This window comes from Fonsecaea erecta (assembly GCF_001651985.1).
Source record: "Fonsecaea erecta strain CBS 125763 chromosome Unknown Scaff4, whole genome shotgun sequence".
NCBI classification, from domain to species: domain Eukaryota; kingdom Fungi; phylum Ascomycota; class Eurotiomycetes; order Chaetothyriales; family Herpotrichiellaceae; genus Fonsecaea; species Fonsecaea erecta.
Window position 1 is genome coordinate 251,476 of NW_017387247.1, and position 18,642 is coordinate 270,117.

The 18,642-nt window shown below is 54.1% G+C and overlaps 8 protein-coding genes across 8 annotated transcripts; 5 read left to right on the forward strand and 3 right to left on the reverse strand.

Annotated features, from left to right (window-relative positions):
- Nucleotides 1–1,382: 1,382 nt before the first annotated feature.
- AYL99_04825 (hypothetical protein) lies at nucleotides 1,383–2,186 on the forward strand (the record flags this gene model as incomplete). Its single annotated transcript, XM_018836337.1, has 1 exon — nucleotides 1,383–2,186. One exon carries the CDS (start codon nucleotides 1,383–1,385, stop codon nucleotides 2,184–2,186), a length of 804 nt encoding a protein of 267 aa, XP_018693190.1.
- A 589-nt stretch (nucleotides 2,187–2,775) lies between these two features.
- Nucleotides 2,776–4,248, forward strand: AYL99_04826 (hypothetical protein; the record flags this gene model as incomplete). The annotated part of the gene is made up of 1 exon (XM_018836338.1): nucleotides 2,776–4,248. The coding sequence occupies one exon, from the start codon at nucleotides 2,776–2,778 to the stop codon at nucleotides 4,246–4,248; it is 1,473 nt and encodes a 490-aa protein (XP_018693191.1).
- Nucleotides 4,249–5,296: 1,048 nt separating this feature from the next.
- Nucleotides 5,297–6,304, reverse strand: AYL99_04827 (hypothetical protein; the record flags this gene model as incomplete). Its single annotated transcript, XM_018836339.1, has 1 exon — nucleotides 5,297–6,304. One exon carries the CDS (start codon nucleotides 6,302–6,304, stop codon nucleotides 5,297–5,299), a length of 1,008 nt encoding a protein of 335 aa, XP_018693192.1.
- Nucleotides 6,305–7,256: 952 nt separating this feature from the next.
- Nucleotides 7,257–8,605, forward strand: AYL99_04828 (hypothetical protein; the record flags this gene model as incomplete). The annotated part of the gene is made up of 2 exons (XM_018836340.1): nucleotides 7,257–7,285; nucleotides 7,363–8,605. The coding sequence occupies 2 exons, from the start codon at nucleotides 7,257–7,259 to the stop codon at nucleotides 8,603–8,605; spliced, it is 1,272 nt and encodes a 423-aa protein (XP_018693193.1).
- A 1,016-nt stretch (nucleotides 8,606–9,621) lies between these two features.
- AYL99_04829 (hypothetical protein) lies at nucleotides 9,622–11,145 on the reverse strand (the record flags this gene model as incomplete). Its single annotated transcript, XM_018836341.1, has 1 exon — nucleotides 9,622–11,145. The coding sequence occupies one exon, from the start codon at nucleotides 11,143–11,145 to the stop codon at nucleotides 9,622–9,624; it is 1,524 nt and encodes a 507-aa protein (XP_018693194.1).
- A 2,999-nt stretch (nucleotides 11,146–14,144) lies between these two features.
- Nucleotides 14,145–15,125, forward strand: AYL99_04830 (hypothetical protein; the record flags this gene model as incomplete). Its single annotated transcript, XM_018836342.1, has 1 exon — nucleotides 14,145–15,125. One exon carries the CDS (start codon nucleotides 14,145–14,147, stop codon nucleotides 15,123–15,125), a length of 981 nt encoding a protein of 326 aa, XP_018693195.1.
- Nucleotides 15,126–15,738: 613 nt separating this feature from the next.
- Nucleotides 15,739–16,779, reverse strand: AYL99_04831 (hypothetical protein; the record flags this gene model as incomplete). Its single annotated transcript, XM_018836343.1, has 1 exon — nucleotides 15,739–16,779. One exon carries the CDS (start codon nucleotides 16,777–16,779, stop codon nucleotides 15,739–15,741), a length of 1,041 nt encoding a protein of 346 aa, XP_018693196.1.
- Nucleotides 16,780–17,819: 1,040 nt separating this feature from the next.
- On the forward strand, nucleotides 17,820–18,335 carry AYL99_04832 (hypothetical protein; the record flags this gene model as incomplete). Its single annotated transcript, XM_018836344.1, has 1 exon — nucleotides 17,820–18,335. The coding sequence occupies one exon, from the start codon at nucleotides 17,820–17,822 to the stop codon at nucleotides 18,333–18,335; it is 516 nt and encodes a 171-aa protein (XP_018693197.1).
- Nucleotides 18,336–18,642: the final 307 nt, after the last annotated feature.

Below are 18,642 nucleotides of genomic sequence, written 5' to 3' on the forward strand. Positions count from 1 at the left end.
AGGCCAGCGCCGCGCCTCGAGGAGCGGGGTATTGATGGCGTCGGTAAAAGACTCCTAATCAACCCATTGTGGCAACGATCATTGGCAGGATGATCAGTTACAGCCTCAGTTTGCCTTGCCGCGTGCAAGTGTGAAGAGTACCACGATCTGGGGTCTTCGTTAGCCGAACCTTCTCTCGCTTTTCAGCTCCCGGACTGGACAAGGCTGGCTGCCCCTTCGCCCCGGCCCCAGGCGCGTTCGGACTTTTAGTCCCAATCCACTCAGTTCTGGCACCAGCGTGGTGGACTCGGGCTGATACTGACGCAATTAATTCCCTTATTAGTGATGATCGCCTATCAGACCTACCAATCGATGGTGCAGCCACCTGAGGCCAAGGATCACTCTCAGATTATCCGATCGCCTGGGAGATGGCTAATCGTGGCACTCGAGCTCAATTGGCAGAGATATCTTTGATATCTTTGATATCTTTGATAACAAGCAGTTATTCGCCAACTCTTGCGTGAAACGGATAGGACTTGCGATGTTCGACTCGATCTGGATCGATGGAAGAGAGCAGAGAGCAGAAATGGCTGCAGGGATAATTTCGGCGATGGGCACGTGACTGGCACTACCAAGACTCAACGAGTGCCACAATAATGGGGTTCAGGCAGCCGATGATTATTCGTTCTTTTGCCGTACAGCCGGTTCTAATTTTCTAGCCGAAGGTAAGCCCCGTATCAATTTGGTCTCTACGGTTCAACCTATCGTTGTGACTAATGACTACGCATCCATTTCATATGCCCAACCGGGGGGACGAGAACGTAGTCGACGGTCTAAAGGACGTACTGCGTAGAAGAGAGAACGGTCAACGCGTAGGTTTCAGTCCGGGTCTTGGCGGGCGCGGCACACGGTGGAGTAGGTGCGTCATTATATGTAGACGCGGCAGGACCCGGGGGAGACGCACGTGAGCTCCGAGCAGTGCAGCTGTGACTCAATGGAGGAACATGGTGAATTCTACCAGGTCCTGGGGACCGTCTGACTATATACCTTCTAGTAATTTACAGGGTCCTGTCGACGCTAGTCCGAAGGCCTTCGGCCGAAGACCTTAGCGTGACAGTCATTACATTGGCTTGGCAACCCTGTCAGTCACACAGCTTTTGACTCATGCTCTCTTGCCAAGGTATACCAACTTGGGGTGGGAGGACGGGAGGTGCTTAATGTTGTGTAACCAGTTTGCGACCAGTACGATGGTGGAGTGGGACAAAGCTAGAAAGATCAAGGCGGGGTGAAAGGCGTGGCGAGTTCAGTCTCCTCTTTTCTCACCTGTGGCACAGGGCTGCTCCCACTGCCTCAGCGACCTCGCCACGAGTCTCCTGTCCTCTCCAATCGCCATCACTGCCATCATGGCCAAGTCTCGTGAAGAGCTCAATCAGCTCGCTCGCCAGCTCAAATCCCTTCATGTCTCGGGCCACCCTCTGATCCTGACCAACGTCTACGATGCCTGCACCGCCGCCGTGGTCGCTGGCCTCCCTTCAACCAAGGCCGTGGCGACCGCTTCTTTCGCCATCGGGGCCAGTGCCGGCTTCAAGGATGAAAACACCATGTCCCTGGGCGACAATCTGGATGGGGTTCGCCGGGTGGCCAGGGGACTCCGCAACGCTGGCAAGGCCGACACATTGCCCCTGACGGCTGATTTACAAGACGGCTACGCTGACCCTGCAGAGGCCGTTAGACAGGCGATCGAAATAGGAGTGGTTGGCTGCAATATCGAGGATGTGGACAACAGCTTCCAACCACCGAAATTGAGACCCCTTGCAGAAGCAAGGAGCCGCATCGAGGCTGCCGTTCGGGGGGCCAGGGAGGCAGGAGTGCCTGATTTCGTGGTCAACGCACGCACAGACGTCTTTGGGTTCGACGGCACGATTGACGACGTGGTGGAGCGTGGGCGCGCATATCTCGACGCAGGGGCTACCACGGTCTTTGTCTGGGGCGTGAGGAAGAAAGCCATCACGGAGCAGGAGGTGAGAGACATGGCCACCAGACTGGACGGGAAGTTGGCCGTGCTCGCACAGGGCTGTACCATCGAAGCGCTGACCCGGGCTGGTGTCAGCCGCATCTCCGTAGGTCCGACATTACTGGTCAAAACACTCAAGTTCGTTGAGAATGAAGCTACGGCTATTCTGGAGGCGAAGGAATGGTCTATGTGATACCAGAGGGCCGCTCTCAAAAAGACGATGATGGGTTTCGTAAAGCAGGCGAGGTCAACTACAGATTCATAAGTGTATGTTCTACTGACTTCATCGGACACTATGGATCAGTGGAATTTCTAGGGTTCTTTGCTCTTGCCTCTTTTTTGGCTGCTACGCTGCGCTTCGTCGACCTGATCCTCCTCGGAAAAACCAAACGACTCAAGTGGATTCTCAGCTTCGGCACGCCTTAGGTAGAATCCTGCCATTCGCTAGGGGAATGCGCTCGACGGCATCTATACGAGGCACGTCCCTTGGCTAGCTTGGCTCAGGCCGGGCTGGTGGACACCGCCAATCAATCTCCAGCTACTGCTGACTCAGGATGTCACGCCGTGGGACAACAGATTGTGGCAATTCTGGCATATACATCAAGAGTGTGTGTGGCAGAGAAGGGGAGTGCTGTTCGATTCGAGCAAGTAACCTGCTATCTTCATACAGACGTTTGTTGGAGGGACGCGCGTCGGAGGACGGTACGAAGTCTTTGCGACAGCTGCGACGCCTGTCTCTATACAGACTCCGGCGACAGATTCGCCAACCTTGGGCCCACGGTATGCCCAAAGTCAGAGTCTTCTTTGTTAACTGCCACCCAAACCGCCCACGAAGAGATCGTGAGCTGGACGATGCCGAGCGCAGGGCTCATGCGGCCCGTGAGACACACAGGAAAAGGGAGGCCGAGAGGGACAGACTTCAGTCGCGCCGTGTCCCATCTCCCACCAGTCAGTCAATCCTCCTGAGGACCGATCCCTTCGGCACAACATCTGTCACAATCGACAATGCGGTAGCCGGTCTACTCCATTACTACGTCTACTTTTACCATCCCACCCTGTGGCCCAACGAAATGGCGGTCCTTCGGCAGGGACTGTACACGTTCAAAAGCGCAGTGAACTATGTTATGCGAATGGTCGTCGAGGACAGTCTTACCATGTACTGTCTTCTCAGTGCCGCTGCTTGTCGACTGCAGTTCATTGATCGCCTTCCATGCGCATTGGTGGAGGGGAAGCACGGCTACTACATGCGCAACGCCCTCCAGTTACTGCGCTCTCGGATTGACACACGCTCTTTTCAGACCTCCGATCAGCAGAGACTACTACTGATATGCATCATGTTCTTGACGTCAGCCGAGTGCTATCGCGACGATGTATCAGCAGCCAAGACACATCTCCAGGCTGCTGTCAGCATCCTTGAACAGAATGGCGGGATCATGTCCATCCAGGACGAGAATCTGCGAGGCCAGCTGGCGATGGCCGATCTATATCTAGCCTGCATCAAGCTGAAACCCTGTCTGTTTTCATTTGACTACGACCCAGGGCCCGCTAGTATTCTTGGCCTGATGGACCACGAGTTGTCCTCTGTCCCATCCGAGAGCGTCGCCGCTTCTCTACTGGACAGAGACACGCAGATTGTGCCCTTGGAGCTGAGAGTGGTGATCGAACAGCTCGTGGAGTCGTACGAGGTCAAGAGCCGCCTCCAAACTTCGGCCATGTCAGCGTCACGAGCGATGGAGATCACTCACTGGATCACCACACGAAACATGGCCATCAGAAACAGGCTGCTTGCACTCACCACCGCTGATTTGCGAATCCACGCGCTGAGGACCGCAATCATTATGTGGACCTTGCTTGCGATGAACGTGACGGGGCGCGCAAAGACCGTCAAGATCATGGCGCCCATGCTGCAAGGCATCCTCACGCAAATCCCTGCGCCACTCGGCTGGGCTGGTCATGAAGACATCAGGCTATGGATTCTGATCGTGGGGTTCTCATGCGCTGTCGAAGCCAGCGACGTGGCGGGGTGGTTCGCGGCGCAATCCTCCGACATTGCCCGCGGTTGGCCTCTGGACACGACGGACTCAACGTGCTGGCGTCGTGACGACGAAGACGACGACGACGATGACTACTGCTGCCGCCTCCTTGCCGTGAGACTCGAAATCTTTCAGCGACAAGGCTTCTTCTTCGACGCCCCTATTCAGAGGCCCCGGACTCGGAAACTGGCCCAGTATATACGTACCTCATTTTTGCACTAGCCTAATCGGGCTCAAAAGAACCTTGCATAATAGGACGAAGGGTCTGAGCGCCAGCTGGGAAAACCCCTGTATCATCATATACATAGATTGCTTAGCGGATCTGAAGATTTTGAGAAATATCAAGCTTCAATTGACATACCTTTTTACGCTTTCTACCTAAAAAGGCCCGATCAACGCTCTGAGCCGCGGGTTTTCCTTTTCCGTGCTGAGACGGGTTGGCGAACAAGTTTATCATTGTTTGCTTTGCACCGCATATTGGCCCAAACAAAGTGATAGTCGTTCAACAAGCTCGGGCAGGCTGCGTGGTCCAATTTACTTGAGACAAGCACCCAATAAGTATGCACCGACCCTGGAAACAACATTTATTTTCAATATCACGGCCTGAGATACAAGATTCGAGTCGGTCTCCCCCCTCCCTACGCCGTAATCAAATGTCGCGGTAGAAGAATCATGTCCAGGGAGGAACTCAGCAGACGGCACCCCCCCCCCAAATCACTGGCTGGAGATATCCGAGCAAAAATGCTCACGGACGAGATACAGTTCGGGGGGTCGATACAGTAATGTACATGACGTACCTCGTTCTATCACTATGGTACGGAGAGTGTTTCTCGTACAATGCCCACATCTGTGAACTGACAGAGATAAAAACACGCATTCGCTCAGCTTTCTTCGGCCGTCGCGCCGAGACCTACCTGCCTGCCAGGAACTGTCCAGGAGCTGCTCTGGTGTACATACGGTCAATCTATGAACAGCAACAGGCATCGAGCACTCTCTTTTCCACGGCTTAGCTCAGATATCGGGGGACTTGATGTCGTGGCAGGACCGGAAGTGCCGTCTGCTCGTAGAAAAGTCTCATCGGAGTGTCCTGCCCAAGCCTCTCGGCAAAGCTGGAGGGTCGTGCAAGCTAGGAATTTCTCTCTTGGATATTGTACTTGGTCCTGGTGGTGTAGCAAGCAAGCTAGAAATACAAGCAAGGGTATCTCCATCATCTTTACAGCCCAAAAGCAGCCTCGGCCTCCCAAGTCTAGCCAATCCTAACGCTGCAGTATCAACTTGACGGCCTCTCGATCTTGAATCTCACATCCACATCCCCCTCGCCAGGTGGAATCGGATTCGACTCTTGGTCAAATAGTGTCCGTTCAAAAAATCGAACATTCATATCTTGATCAGCGAGCACAACGGTCTGCTTCTGCGTCCCGTAAAGGCCGCTGACGCCCAGTTGTCGAGCCCGAAACGGAGGGTTGATGGACGGAGAGTGGCGCCGGACCGGTGTATTGTGCCCGACAATATCGACTTTCTCGTGTCTTTTGGCGGCGGCTATCTCGTCATCTGCAAGGGGTTGACTCATGTCTTTTCGTCCCAAGGTTGGAACATAGATGGTGTTTCTCAGTGAGGGAATATACGTTTCGAGGCCGGCTCCGTCAGGTTCACCGTTTCGGGGAAGGGTCTCGTGACTCAGGAGATCAAGAAACCGTCCGATCAGCTGATCTTCGGTCTCTTCGTTTTCGATGCTGTGGCGGATGGTGTTCAACATGAGTTCTTCGCCTAGGGTGACCTTCTTCCATGATCGGTCTGAGAAGTCGGCATTACTGAGGCCGACTGTGTGCACCACGTCCCCCGCTATCCAAGGAACCTGACTTTGGTCTTCTGCACGATTGGAGATGACAGCGAGCTTTTCGCCGATGTGACCACACACGAGACTGAACCCGCCAGCGTCCTTGGCAACGCCAGTGTTGACCACGTCTCTGACGAACTCCTCCACGGGACCGACATCTTCAGACAAGAACTTTTTGATGATGGCGCCACGGCTGACGGCGGTGGGAGGCGGCGTAACGTCTTCTTTGAAATTGGTGAGGACAGCAATCTTGCCTGTCTTCGTCACTCCCAGCCATGTCCCGTGGATCTCGCGGAGCATATCCCGGCCTCCAAGAACATGCGAGTGAGGATCGGGCCACCACCCAGCAGTATCCGTAGGTCGGTTCAGATATTCGTCGCGGTTGTCGATTAGAATGAGCCGATAGGACGGGTGTGCGGTGGAAATTATCGCGATACACATTTTGAAGTAAGTTGAGCGTTTACCTGAGTAGAGTATGGCTCTCGTTGGCGACGAAATTTGGGACCGGGAAACGCAGGAGATATTTCAAGCGGCCAAATTTATCTGCAAACCGTGACGAAGTGATGGGTCTTGCCGGTTGGCGTCACACCACCCACGCTCCAAGCCCTGGTGTCTGGGTAGCAAGACTCACGAAAACGTTGACGTCGGTTTGAAGGAGCCCAAGGGGAAGGGTTTTGGCTGGTTGGTCTGTGGAAAAGACCTCAATGCCACGTAGTTCCAAGGGGACCTGCAGCAGTAGGCAGAAATGACGGCTGCTGAACAAATACAATTCAAGAGAGGGTCGTCGGGAACCGAGGCGAGAAGTTTAAAAGGCATGCAGAAGGCAGCCAGTAGGAAGAGCCCGAGTGGGTGGTCAACTGACTGGATTTTTCGCCCGGAGGGAGCAAGGCTTAGGCTGACGTGTAGGACAAGTCTCTTGCTGGATTTTCGCGTGGAAACCGGGATTGCCAGCCTTGATCAGAATGGATTTCCCCTACCCCAGAGACGAAGAAGTGACGGATTGATATTGATTGATATCCCCTTCTGGAAAACATCGAAGCTGCGGATGACGTTCGCTAACTCCACCGTAGATGACGTCCCGAGTACGGCGGAGCATTTATATCGGATCTGCCCCGCGTCTTATCGATAAGAGTCCGCAGGGCTGAGCCGCCTGTACTGCGGAGTCCGCGTAGGATCATCCTCTGACTGTTAGGCACACCGACTTTGGTCACCACAAGCTTTCCTCAAATCCTCTCTCCGTACAGGACATCTGTTGTCTGAAGAGGCCACCTTGTGCCACATGCTGTGTCCGTTTTGGCTGCCTTTGGGTGTCCTCGAAATACTTACACTGTTTTCCCTACGCCCGGGCCATTGACCTCCCATCCTCAGCCCTCGATCACTCCCCCAAGTCACCATGTTCGGGATCATTGCAGACCTCATTGCGTGAGTACAGCAATAGCAAACTCCTTTCACATATTGCTAGCTCACAACTAACATCCCACTTCTACTCCTGCACGCAGCTCCGCTACCACCATCGTCCTCCCGGCGTACCTCTCCTACAAAGCACTGCGCACCAACGACCCGGCTCAAACGCACCCCTGGCTGATCTACTTCACCATTCTCTCCCTCACCCTGCTATTCGAATCTTGGACCCTGTTCATTATTGGCTGGATCCCCTTCTACTCGTGGCTCCGCCTCATCTTCCTCCTCTACCTCGTCCTGCCTCAGACACAAGGTGCCAAGATCCTCTACCTGGACTACCTGGAACCCTACATCGTCCACCATGAACGGCAGATTGACCAGTTCATTGGCGAAACTCATGACAAGCTGCAGCAGATGGGCTTGGGGTATCTGAACATAGCAATTGAATGGGCACGAGAGAAGATTCTGGGCCAGAAGAGTCCGCAGCAGGATACTAGTCAGCAGCAGGCAGCCGGAGTAGGGGGCTATGCCAGCTACGCATCAGACCTCCTTTCCCGCTTTGCCATGCCGGGCGCAAGGACGAACACCCCCACCCAGCCCGGCACCACATCTGCGGGAGTGTACAACATGGTATCGAGCTTCGCTGCCGGCCTGGCTTCGACATCCGGCTCTCAAGGCACATATCGCTCTGCAGCCGCCGAAGCCGCTTCCATCTCCATACCCCCGAACCTCTTCCAGTTTGAGAACATCCCCGGCCAGTCCACGGCCGAGAAGTCCTCCTTCATCACCGCACAGCGTGACAGGCTGATGGGTTTGGTGAAGATGCTAGACAGCGAGCAGCAGAACTTGGACCTTGCCTACGGTGCCGCTCCCGGTGAAAGCAGCGGACGAGGCGGGAATGGCGGGCATAGCAAGCGGCCCTCGAGCTCTGGGTCTGGCTTAGCCATGGGCGGCGGCTTGAAGACAAAGGCGCCGAGCGAGCAGTCCTTTGAGAACGTCGACTACGACGAAGCCACCGGGGGCTCGAATACGCCGGCCGACCCGCAAGATCGTCGGCGGACAAGCGGTGGTGACGGTGGCGGCGCGGGCTGGATGCCCTCAGGCGTTAGTGGATGGTTCTCAGGTAGTGGCCCCGGTGGCGCCCCTGAAGGCGATCGCCACTATGACCGCGCCGAGCGGGACATGGACAGGGATCCGATGCGAGGTTCCGGGCCCGGGTCGTCGCCGTCCGCGAGAGGATCCCGCGGATGGACTGCGGCGAGGGATATCACGGACGAGATCTCCCGCGGCATGAGCAGTGGCGTGGACTCGTTGATGGGAGACTACGAGCGACGGCGATGAAGCCAAAGCCAAAGCCACCCCTCCCAGCCAACAAAAGTAATGGGCGCAAAAGAAGGAACTCGTACGTACAATTGTCAATCACGGACCGGACATGTCAGGACGGAATCGCTCAGATTGGGATGGGACCGGAGTCATGACGTGGGAGAGGAAGAAGAAGGAGGAGGAGGAAGAGGAGGAGAAGAAGAAGAAGCAGCAGCAGCAGCAGCAGCAGAAGAAGAAGCGACACGTCCTTCTCTCCCATGCTATGTATGGTAAATAAGCAGACTAAATCAACAAATGAATAAATAAATAAATAATCTGTTCAGAGTATGGAGAAAGGAGAATGTTGTGAGAGAGAAAGGCGCTCCTGTCCGGGATTGCATACACTCAATCTGGCTATGTGAATGGAAGATGCACGCAGCAATACAGCAATACAGCTCTACAGGTCCCAGACAAGCGCAGTGTGACCCCAAGAACCATAATATCGAGAGCAAAGACGGACGATAGATGCATCCGATCGGATCAGTCACTTCGCAGTGTAGAGATATCTGGCATTCTCCTCCAAATCACATATTTGCGCTATCATTGAGTCTTCCATATATCTCGTGCTCCATCAATTCATACGCACATGGTCCACGGTACACCAAGGCCCTTGTTGACCCCCACGAGTCAATATCAGAATACCAACCATGACTCGGATCAATGTACTCCAGAATGTCCATCCACACCCAAAAATTGTACAGCCTGCAAATATATGCCAGTCCACTAACCCATAGGATCCCTTAGATGGACGAGTTTCACCCAAAATCGCTTATGAAATCGAACACTACACAGAATGCGGTATCCGCCGTTCACGTCGTGTCGCATTCCAACCCTTCTCCTTGCCAAAGCTGAAAAATTCATATTCATCGCGTCACTGCATCGTGTGCACCAAAACAGATCAAACTTTTGAATCGTTGCCGAGCACAAAACCCATGCGTGGGTGATCATGCGATCACTGCAGGCGGTCGAAGCCTGTAAATAACGTCCGGAGCCGCTCATTCCGTCGTCGTCCCGCGCCTCTCTGTTCGAATTCGGAATCGTTCTCTGAATCTCCTGGCAAGACCGGATCGCTCTTCATCGTTTTCTGGACGATTCGACCTCAGCGTCTCCTGCCGCAACCGCCTCAACGCCGCAATGCGCTCTTCTCGAGACCCGGAAGCGAGATGTCGGAGATTGGCCACAGTTTCCCTTCGTCCACCCCTCTGTGGACTACCGGTGGCGTCGGCAGTCCCAGCAGGAGGTAGCGGCGGTGGGAATTGGCCATCCTGATCCGCTGTCGCGGTGGAACCTCTGCGTTCCTCGCCCTCGATGTCTTGAGTGTGTGGCCTGAGGTCGATCCGACACAGCGGACATGTTCCGCTGACGTTCAAAAGCCATGGGTCAACGCAGTCAGGATGGAATTTGTGGTTACAGGGCAACACACGCACTTCCTCTCCCTTATTGAAATCCTCGGTACATATCGAACAGCCCAGGTGACCTTCGGCATCAGTACCATCGGGGTTGCTGGTGGCGATGACGGCTTGTGTGTGGTCGCTGCTGGACTCGGAAGTGACAACTTCGCCCGCCACAGCTTTGTTCGTCGAGTCTTGGTTGATGGCGTCGGGCGTGGGGGTGTTTCCAGAACCCATTTCAATGTCCGAACCTTCCGTTGGCTTCGTGGCGTGGAGATCTTGATGGTCACCAAACTTGACGATCGGGAGGGTCTCGAGCATAGCGCGCGCAATACCCTTGGCGCGACTTTGTCTACCTCTGCCTGCGATGTTCCTGGGCCCGTACCTTTCAGGATGTCTATGTGCCCGGATGGCACCAGTGACGATGATGACAACGAACAGCGCGGTGATAATGCCCGTGATGGAATACAAAATGATCATGGCGACCGCGGTCGTTGGAGATTGCCCGATGTTACCATTTCCATTGAATCCAGGCGCAGAGGAGTTGGTGTAGGACGTCAGATCTGGGAGGATTGTGGCTGTGCCAGGACTCTCTTGGGTCAGGCTCAGTTTTGCCAACCTCGACGCTGTCGCACGGTTAGTTGTCGTCAAGATTCCCCCGATTGTCGGAAGCCCATCCAGCCCCGCTGCGGTGCAATGGTCACTTGTCTCGCTGTATAGGATGACGATGTTGGCGCGCGGTGAGTTCACCACAATACGGAAGACTTCACTTGCATCCAAGTTGTCAGGATAATCTTGAGGGTCGCAGGAGAGGTAGGAAAATTGATCCATGTCGGCGATGTCGTTGGCGTTGGATGCATCGATGTTGACCAGATGCCCTTCCACCCGAACTTGGAGGAAGCCTTCATGCGACATTTGCGCATAAGGGCCCAGGGGTGCCATCTGTACCGCAGGAAGATTGGGGAATTCGGTGCCATTCAACAAGAATCTGGGGGACGTCGAGAGTGGAAGTATATCTTGTGTGCTGTTCGAGGGTGTGATGGTCTGGGCCGTTGTTCTTGAGCATAACAGCACCAGCGCTGCAATGAGGATGGCCAGCCATCTCTGACAGGTTCGAGCAACAGCCATGTCTGTCGTATATGGTACTACCACTGGCTCTTTTGTGTCCAAAAACAATTAACGCTCTTCCGGCTCGTCGCAGAGACCCCACCTTCTGATCAACTATACGGGCGTTCGACCGGCTAGGTGCGTCCAGGTTGGACAAGATATCGGGACGCGGGGCCTTGTTGATGAACAGACAGGACTGGGGAGTGTATTATATCGAGCAAAGAATCAGGAAGTGTGCCATGACACCCTCTCGAGGCAATTCAGAGGCACGAGGTTAGCGGCCGGGCGATGCTGCTTACATCCGTCGACGAAGGATCGACACAGAGGATGGGTGATAGGCGGATAGGTGTTCGTTAACAGTGGACGAGGGCTGGATAGGGGGATGGTGATGATTTGGAAGCACGATTGAGGCTGTGTTGGACGGACTGGCGACCGCAACAGTTTCGTGTTTGAGAACTTGTCACAGAAGTTGTGCTTCGTCTGCGATCGAGGGTTCCTCCAAGGTGCAGCTGATCGGAACGCCGGGATGCGTGTGGAGTGATCCACAGACAACCTTGGCCGAACCAGGATGCCGGAGGCCTCAATCGATTGGTGTGGGATAGCGTATGCCAGGTGCACAGCACGGAGCCCGTCCAACCTTCAATACGAGGTGATGGGGATATCCGGCGGTTATCCTACCAGCATTTCGCGAGAAGAAAAAAGAAAAGTGCTCTTGGAACATGGATGGGCGTCACACCGTCGTGGCTTTGTGATTGATCCCCTTGTCCCTGCGTCAATATCGACGTGGAGGACGGTTGGGCGTCAGGCGTGAGAGGCCAGTAAGAGCAACCAGGGGCATAGAACCCTTGCGAACGTCTGCGACAAGCATGAGCGCAGTTTCCGGCCCAAAGTCAGCACAAGGGGGAAGGAGAGGAGGGAGGGTGGGACTTGTTACAGAGGCCGTGAGGGGTTGGTGGAAACCGACCGAGGGGCGACAATTATGTCGAGGGGCCGGGACAGGTGTGTTGCCGAAGCCCGGCTCTCGTTAAGCAACCCCTAACGATGGCCTGTCAGTGCCTATCACGTCGCCTATCGACCAGGCAAGCCTCGGCCTCCCTAGGCATGGTTGCCACGGGGCTAGCCTCCCACTGCCAGCTAAAGGAAGTCATGACGCGTATTCGCAACCATCATCTCAAATTCTCCATCCATCATCGACGCTACCATCGTCAACCCGCAATTATGTACCGAGTACAAGAAGATGTACACCATCTGATCTTGTCATTCCTCGAAAGAGCTTAAGCAACCGCACGCGACAAATCAACCTACGCTGGACGCGTATTCATCTTCGTATATCTCTGCCCGGTGGTCATGTTGCTAATAATACCCCAGATGTACCTAGTGGAAGACCACCTCTCCAACCTCCCACACACATCCTTGTGCAGTGCATATATGAATATAAGTTGTGACCGGTGACAATCCGCAGGGAGCCTATACTCCCTACCGAGGGTACTCTAGCCATCATCCAGCGAAATGGACACGGCACGCAGGAACAATGCCGTGCTCATCCCACCCAGTACTTCCGAGACACGGTCAGATCATTCACGACGACGTCAGTGTTCCGGCAAGTTCCCATTCTTTGCCTGAGACACACATGGTCAGATGAGTGCAAAGTTTCATCAATACCAAACTGTATATCAAATGCGAATGAGCTGCTCAAATGTTCTCGACAAAAGAACCAGTCTCGTCGATGCCATCTGACTAGAAAACGTGCCCATTTGTCTGTTGCTCGACTTGTTGCATGAATCATGCACCTCATACCCACCAAGCATGGGAACATGGTGGGAACATTCTCCCTAGACCTCGCCTATATGCACTTGGTATATGCTGGCTTCATGCAGAATGGCCGGTAAACAAGTTGATATTTCTCTTCTCTTCTCGCCCACTCTGTATCGTTGCAGGGAGTATTGCAGCCTCTGTCCTGCTGCAGTGGAAGAGATACTCACAGCTTGCGGCATCGTCCTCCAAGAGCTGATTGGGTGGCTCTTCGCAACGGTGGCTGAAGCCGCAATGGCCGATGAGTTTCCGCAAAGGGGATTTCTAACCCTAAGTCTGAGGCTAGTGAGGCTGAGGCGATCTCAGTTCATCATCTCATTGCCAACGCAACGCTTACGGGCCTTCAATGTCAGCGACCCTCCAATTTTGGTTGTTTCCAGAATCACCCGCACCCGCCTTTATGGCATAAGGAAGCTCATTTTCTTGTCAGGAGATGTCAACGGTAGATCTTGCAGTCGTCTCGATGATATCTGCTTCATCACAGCCCCCTGGCTTGGCGACGCTCCCGTCTGACACGGATCGAGGCGCATCCCGTCTGGGGATTCTGAGCCTTGATCGATGCCACGAAATAAGTGAACAAGAGTGATGTACACAGGTGGGAAGCCATTTACTTGAGCCACTGCAAAGGGGATATGTGTTCCGCGTTGCCATCCACGGAAGCTCAACTGCACGGGCTTGATTTCAAACCTTTCCCGCAATCATCCAGCCACTAGAAGCCGCATCGATGCTCCAAAGCACGGCGCCGGTAGCGACAGCTACTGATCGCCGGGGTATTCAAACATTTCTACATGCCAATGACTTGCAGTTTACTCGTATTTACAAATACAACTCCCGCCAAATTCCCAGATCTGCGAGGCCCACAAGTTCTGGCTGATATCCTTGCTGGACTTCAGAGCCGTCCACTTTCCTGAGGTTGGGGGGGAGAATATAGAGTTGCGATGGAAGATGTTGTCAGAATCTGACTATCCAGACGCAATGCTTGTGACTTTGGGTATCCACCTGAATCTGCTGCTGTGGAGAGCATTCATCTGCCCGCGCAGTTTAGACAAGTCTAGACACTGCTCAAGCACATGGCTTGCCTCGACTCGATCGGCCTCTATGGGACGACGACCTCTGGGATATAAACAGGCTTGTCACCCACTGTTGAGGACTCCAGGTAAACATGAGACCCTCTGTAACGTCCTTTCCATCCTGATTTGCGCCGTGAAATGGCGTTCTCAAAGAACAACGTCTATCGTCTATTTAGCTACACCGCCCCTTTTGACAAGAGTCACAGTTTTGTCGCCTCCTGGGCTCTTCCTCCAGTCGTCCACAGTTGTCTGCGCGTGCTGCTTGGCCTCTATGTGTTCACCGCCATTATCTACTCCTACATCTGGTTCTCTGGCAACATCGACATCTACCACCTGCATGACGTTGATGAACCTTCCTACACAACCGTGATCGGCTCCTCTGCAATCGGCCGGTCTTTCTCTTACTTCACATACCTTTCCTACTATGGCCAAGGGTTCTATTTCTTTGTCACCGCGGCGCATGGCTTTTTCTACGCCAAAACGGGGACGAGTTGGCTGCATACCCGTTTTCCGCCGTCATTGCAAGTCTTGCATTCCTTGTTCTACAGCATGGTGACATGTTTTCCGATCCTCGTCACGCTCACCTTCTGGTGCACCATGTATGTCGGGCCGTGGTACACGGTGACCTTCAACGCCTGGGCCAATATATCCGTGCACGCCATGAACACATTCATGGCCTTGCTCGAGATCACTCTCCCCACCACGGAGCCGTTGCCCTGGATGCATTTGCCTTTCCTCATGACCACATTGTCGCTCTACCTCGGCCTGGCGTATCTGACCCGTGCAACTGGTGGGTTTTGGGTCTATGAATGGCTGGACCCGGAGTTGGGCAAGTGGAAGGTCGTGGTCCATGTCGTCTGTTACACGGTGGCCATTGTCGTCATCTTTGTCTTTGTGAGATATGCCATCTGGGCCAGGAACTGGCTCGTCGGGCGATTTACCGGGGCCAGTTTCGGGCTGGGCGAAGAGAATATAGAGAGGGTTTTGGGCATGGCAGACTCTTCGCGGTCCAGCGGGACCTTGGTGGCAGATACAGAAGCGCAGATTCTCACAGAGGGACTCTGGCCGCCGCCAAAGCTCCATACGGCGCCCCGGCTAGCCCATCGAGTGGATTTGTAGGTGAAGTGGTTTATATATGGATGCATTTCCCGTCGGATGGGATGTTGCAACGCGCGCGCTCTCTCTCTAGCATACTTGAATACACAACGGGATCATGGACTCCAGGTTCTCTAATTGACATATGGACAAAGTATATTATATTACTTGACCCTCTTTGCCTCTTCCACCGGACACTTTGTCTCCCAGAACCTCTCAGTGTTAGGACAGACAACGGTAAAGTGCCTCGCCTGACGACAGGATCTAACTCGGCGAGACGGTACAATATAAGGTAGGTAGTATGTTTGGTCACATCGTCAATTCTATTGAACAGGCCACCGTTCCACCCCAATCATCCGGTCTAGCGCTCTATCAATTCTAGTGGTTTATTTTGTAGACATGGGGAACGACAATGGCCGCCTCTTGTATACCGGTGCTGTACGCTGCTGCAAGTCACCTGGTCGGCACGCACATAGTCGAGAGAAGGTGGGTACAGGGATATAGCACCCCCGAGTCAAAGCCCTCCCAACATATGGCCTACAGGCCGGGTCGACCAGCGCAGTCATCTGGATGCTTTCTTGTGTTTTTTGTTCTCTCCTCCACTGCAGTGTCTGTCAGTGCGCTGCGGATGCGATGGCTAACACCACGTTGGGGCGACCCGGGTCAGATACTTGATGAATTTCCAGAGCCCGACGGCGCTTTCGGTGTTGCCGGCCGGATCGGTGACTCTTTCGGGGAAGGCAATACCGGCGCCATAAGCGTGCGGGACAGCGTGGCCGTTCCCGTCCAGAAGACAGCCCGTGGTTGGGTCGTAAGTGATGCCCTCAAGCGGCGTGTCGTCGACTGAGAGCTGCGGGAGCGGGTCTCTCGTGTAGCCGATTGCCTCCACGACATGTGTACACGAGGAGAGGGCCGGTGTCATTGACGCGTCGCGGACGTCCGGGCAGTCGACCTTGGTGAGGATCTTGCCCACCGGCGACTCCGGCAATTTATCGTCCTCCAAGTGCTCGCGGGCAAATTCCGCAGAGGCACCTTTGAGGCCGGTGTTGTCGCGCAGGATCCAACCGTCCATGTAGACGGCGTAGGTCATGGGACTGCGGACAAACCACTTGATCTGAAGGTGGGGGTGAGTGCTTGTTGCCAGCTCGTACAGGTTCATGATGGCGACGATGGCGCTGTGAGACGTGCCTATCACTCCCACAACCGGTGCTTTACCGGCCGAGGGCAGGCTGGTTCGCAGTTTCTGTCGGTCCAGCACGTCGTCGAGGTCGAGGATGGTGGGCGATGTACAAGGTAGAGGTATCGTCGTGGGCGATGAGCCGGTACACATAATGACATTTCGAGAGGAGATGTTTTGGTCTGACCCCTGGCTGATCGGGTCGAGACACATGAACCAAGAGGCTGACGATGTTTGGAAATTCGCCCGAGAGGCGTTTGCAACATGGGTCTCGACACTGGGATGTCGGCGTAGGCCGCTCGTCAACATTGTCAGCATGTCTGCTGCATACTTGAGACGGCAGCCGCGGTCCTGATCGAGCGCTTCGAGCACAGTCACAGCATGAGGCTTCGGTGTCGAAGCCACAATCTGACGGAATGGTTCGAATGCATCGGCATATTGACGAAACAGAGATGTTTTGGTGTTGCTAGATAAGAGAAAAGAAATCAGTCCACAGGCCATTCTTGGGGAGGGTAGACAGGGTCCTCTGTACCTCGATACATCTCTATATCGCTTTGAGATTCTTCCCCCCGAAAAGTCAGGATCTACCCATCCGATCCTGAAGTCTCTATGAAAGTGGAGGAGCGCACCAACTGCTGCAACACCTGCACCTCCAGCGCCAACGACCACTGCGTCGTAAACTTTCTTTGGCACACCTATTGACATTGTGCGCTGGTCGATCCAAGCATCACAGGAAGGCCCATTGTAAGGATAAGCTGTGAACTCACCTTTGAAGGCTGATGTGGAAAGGACGCGGAGTTTTCCCGATCAAAATCCGATATCGCACCATTCCATTTTCAGGAAATTGATGGGCTTGCCTAATATCCACTTATCTGTACGTCCTGTATACATTTATAGTGTGGAAACCTTGGGGTTCAACAGGTAGCAGGGTCCATGAGGGCAATGCCAGCATATTGTAGGAATTGGTAATTTTCCTCGCTCCAAGCTCATGGGTGCTCTGATAAAGGCTGAGATGGCCAAGTGCAAGGACAGTTGGCTGTGAATTGGCCTTCTTGTCCGCGTGCAAGGAGGAAATACATTCTAAAGGTGGTGATATTCTCCATCTGTAAAAATATAGACTCATATCTATTGGGGCAGAAAGCGCTTTCGGGAAGCGGGACAGCTGCCTCAGTACTGTGATCTGGATGGTTGGGGAGTGGTTGTACCCTTCAGGACTGACCATGTGTGTTCCTGGAAGGTGTTGCACAAAGGGCAAAATACCTGCGTGAATCTATATCTCGGCATGATTCGTGCTTTGCATAGCAGCTTGGTCATGGTGAAAGATGAAGAGAAAGCCTGAAAGAGAGGAAGCTTGACCGAGCAGAAGTGCACAAAAGTAATGCTTCAACCTCGAATCTGATGAGGCTGTGTCGTGCACTCACCAATTACGTCACGATGCATCATCGCTGAATCTAGGTGAAGCTGTCGCCAGCTGTCCACATGCACCAATCTTGCCATCAAATCCATTCCTCAAACCCAATCCCCAAGCTACTGTTGACCCAATGGCACCTTCTAGGGGAAAGGCGGCGATTGTCTCAGCTGCAGATGAGGGCGACACTGCCGTTCAACAACAATCCAACTCGGCACTAATCTCCGCCAAACGAAACCTGAACTACCTCTTCTCGCCGACCGCAGCTGAAAAGCCTGCTCGATTTCGAACGCGCGCACTGCTCCGCACAGTCCGTTACCTGGGTCAGTTCGTCATATGGCGGCTGGTTCGTTGGGCAAAGTATGTCGCCGTTGGAGCCTTGGTGGCGGCAGTGGGAGCTACTGCATTTGGTGGCATGATATCTGGAGTGGCGTGGCTGGCTGCACCTCCGACAATAGGAGCGAGCATCCTTGCAGCGGGTGTCTGGGGAGTGGGCAGGTTTGCAGCGAGGAGGCTACATAGGAGATGGAAGAGCAGCGGAGGTGATATGGGCGAGGAAGTCAGGGAGCGGGTGATGGATCAAGAGGGAGGGATCAGGCGAGAGGGCTCGTACGGGCTGGACGTTGGACCGAGAGCTGTTCCTTGGTGAGCCAACAGGGCGGTGAGGTCGTACTACTTGTGTACCAAGGCATGCTCGCCCAGATAACCAGTCAACGATGCTCAGAATGGCTGGCTGATGCTACATAGTCGTCAGATTACGTCGACAAGCCGTCCTCTGAGATCATGACAGGTGACAGAGCATGTTGTAGGTTTTCAACAGCGTGTTCTCAATGCGATCAGTTCCCAACACTTTCCACATGTCGAGAGTGCTTCACATGTCCAGAGTGATTCGCATGCGTGCAACAGGGGGACACTGTATCCAGGAATCATATGACAGTGTCCGCAGCCCATGTGGT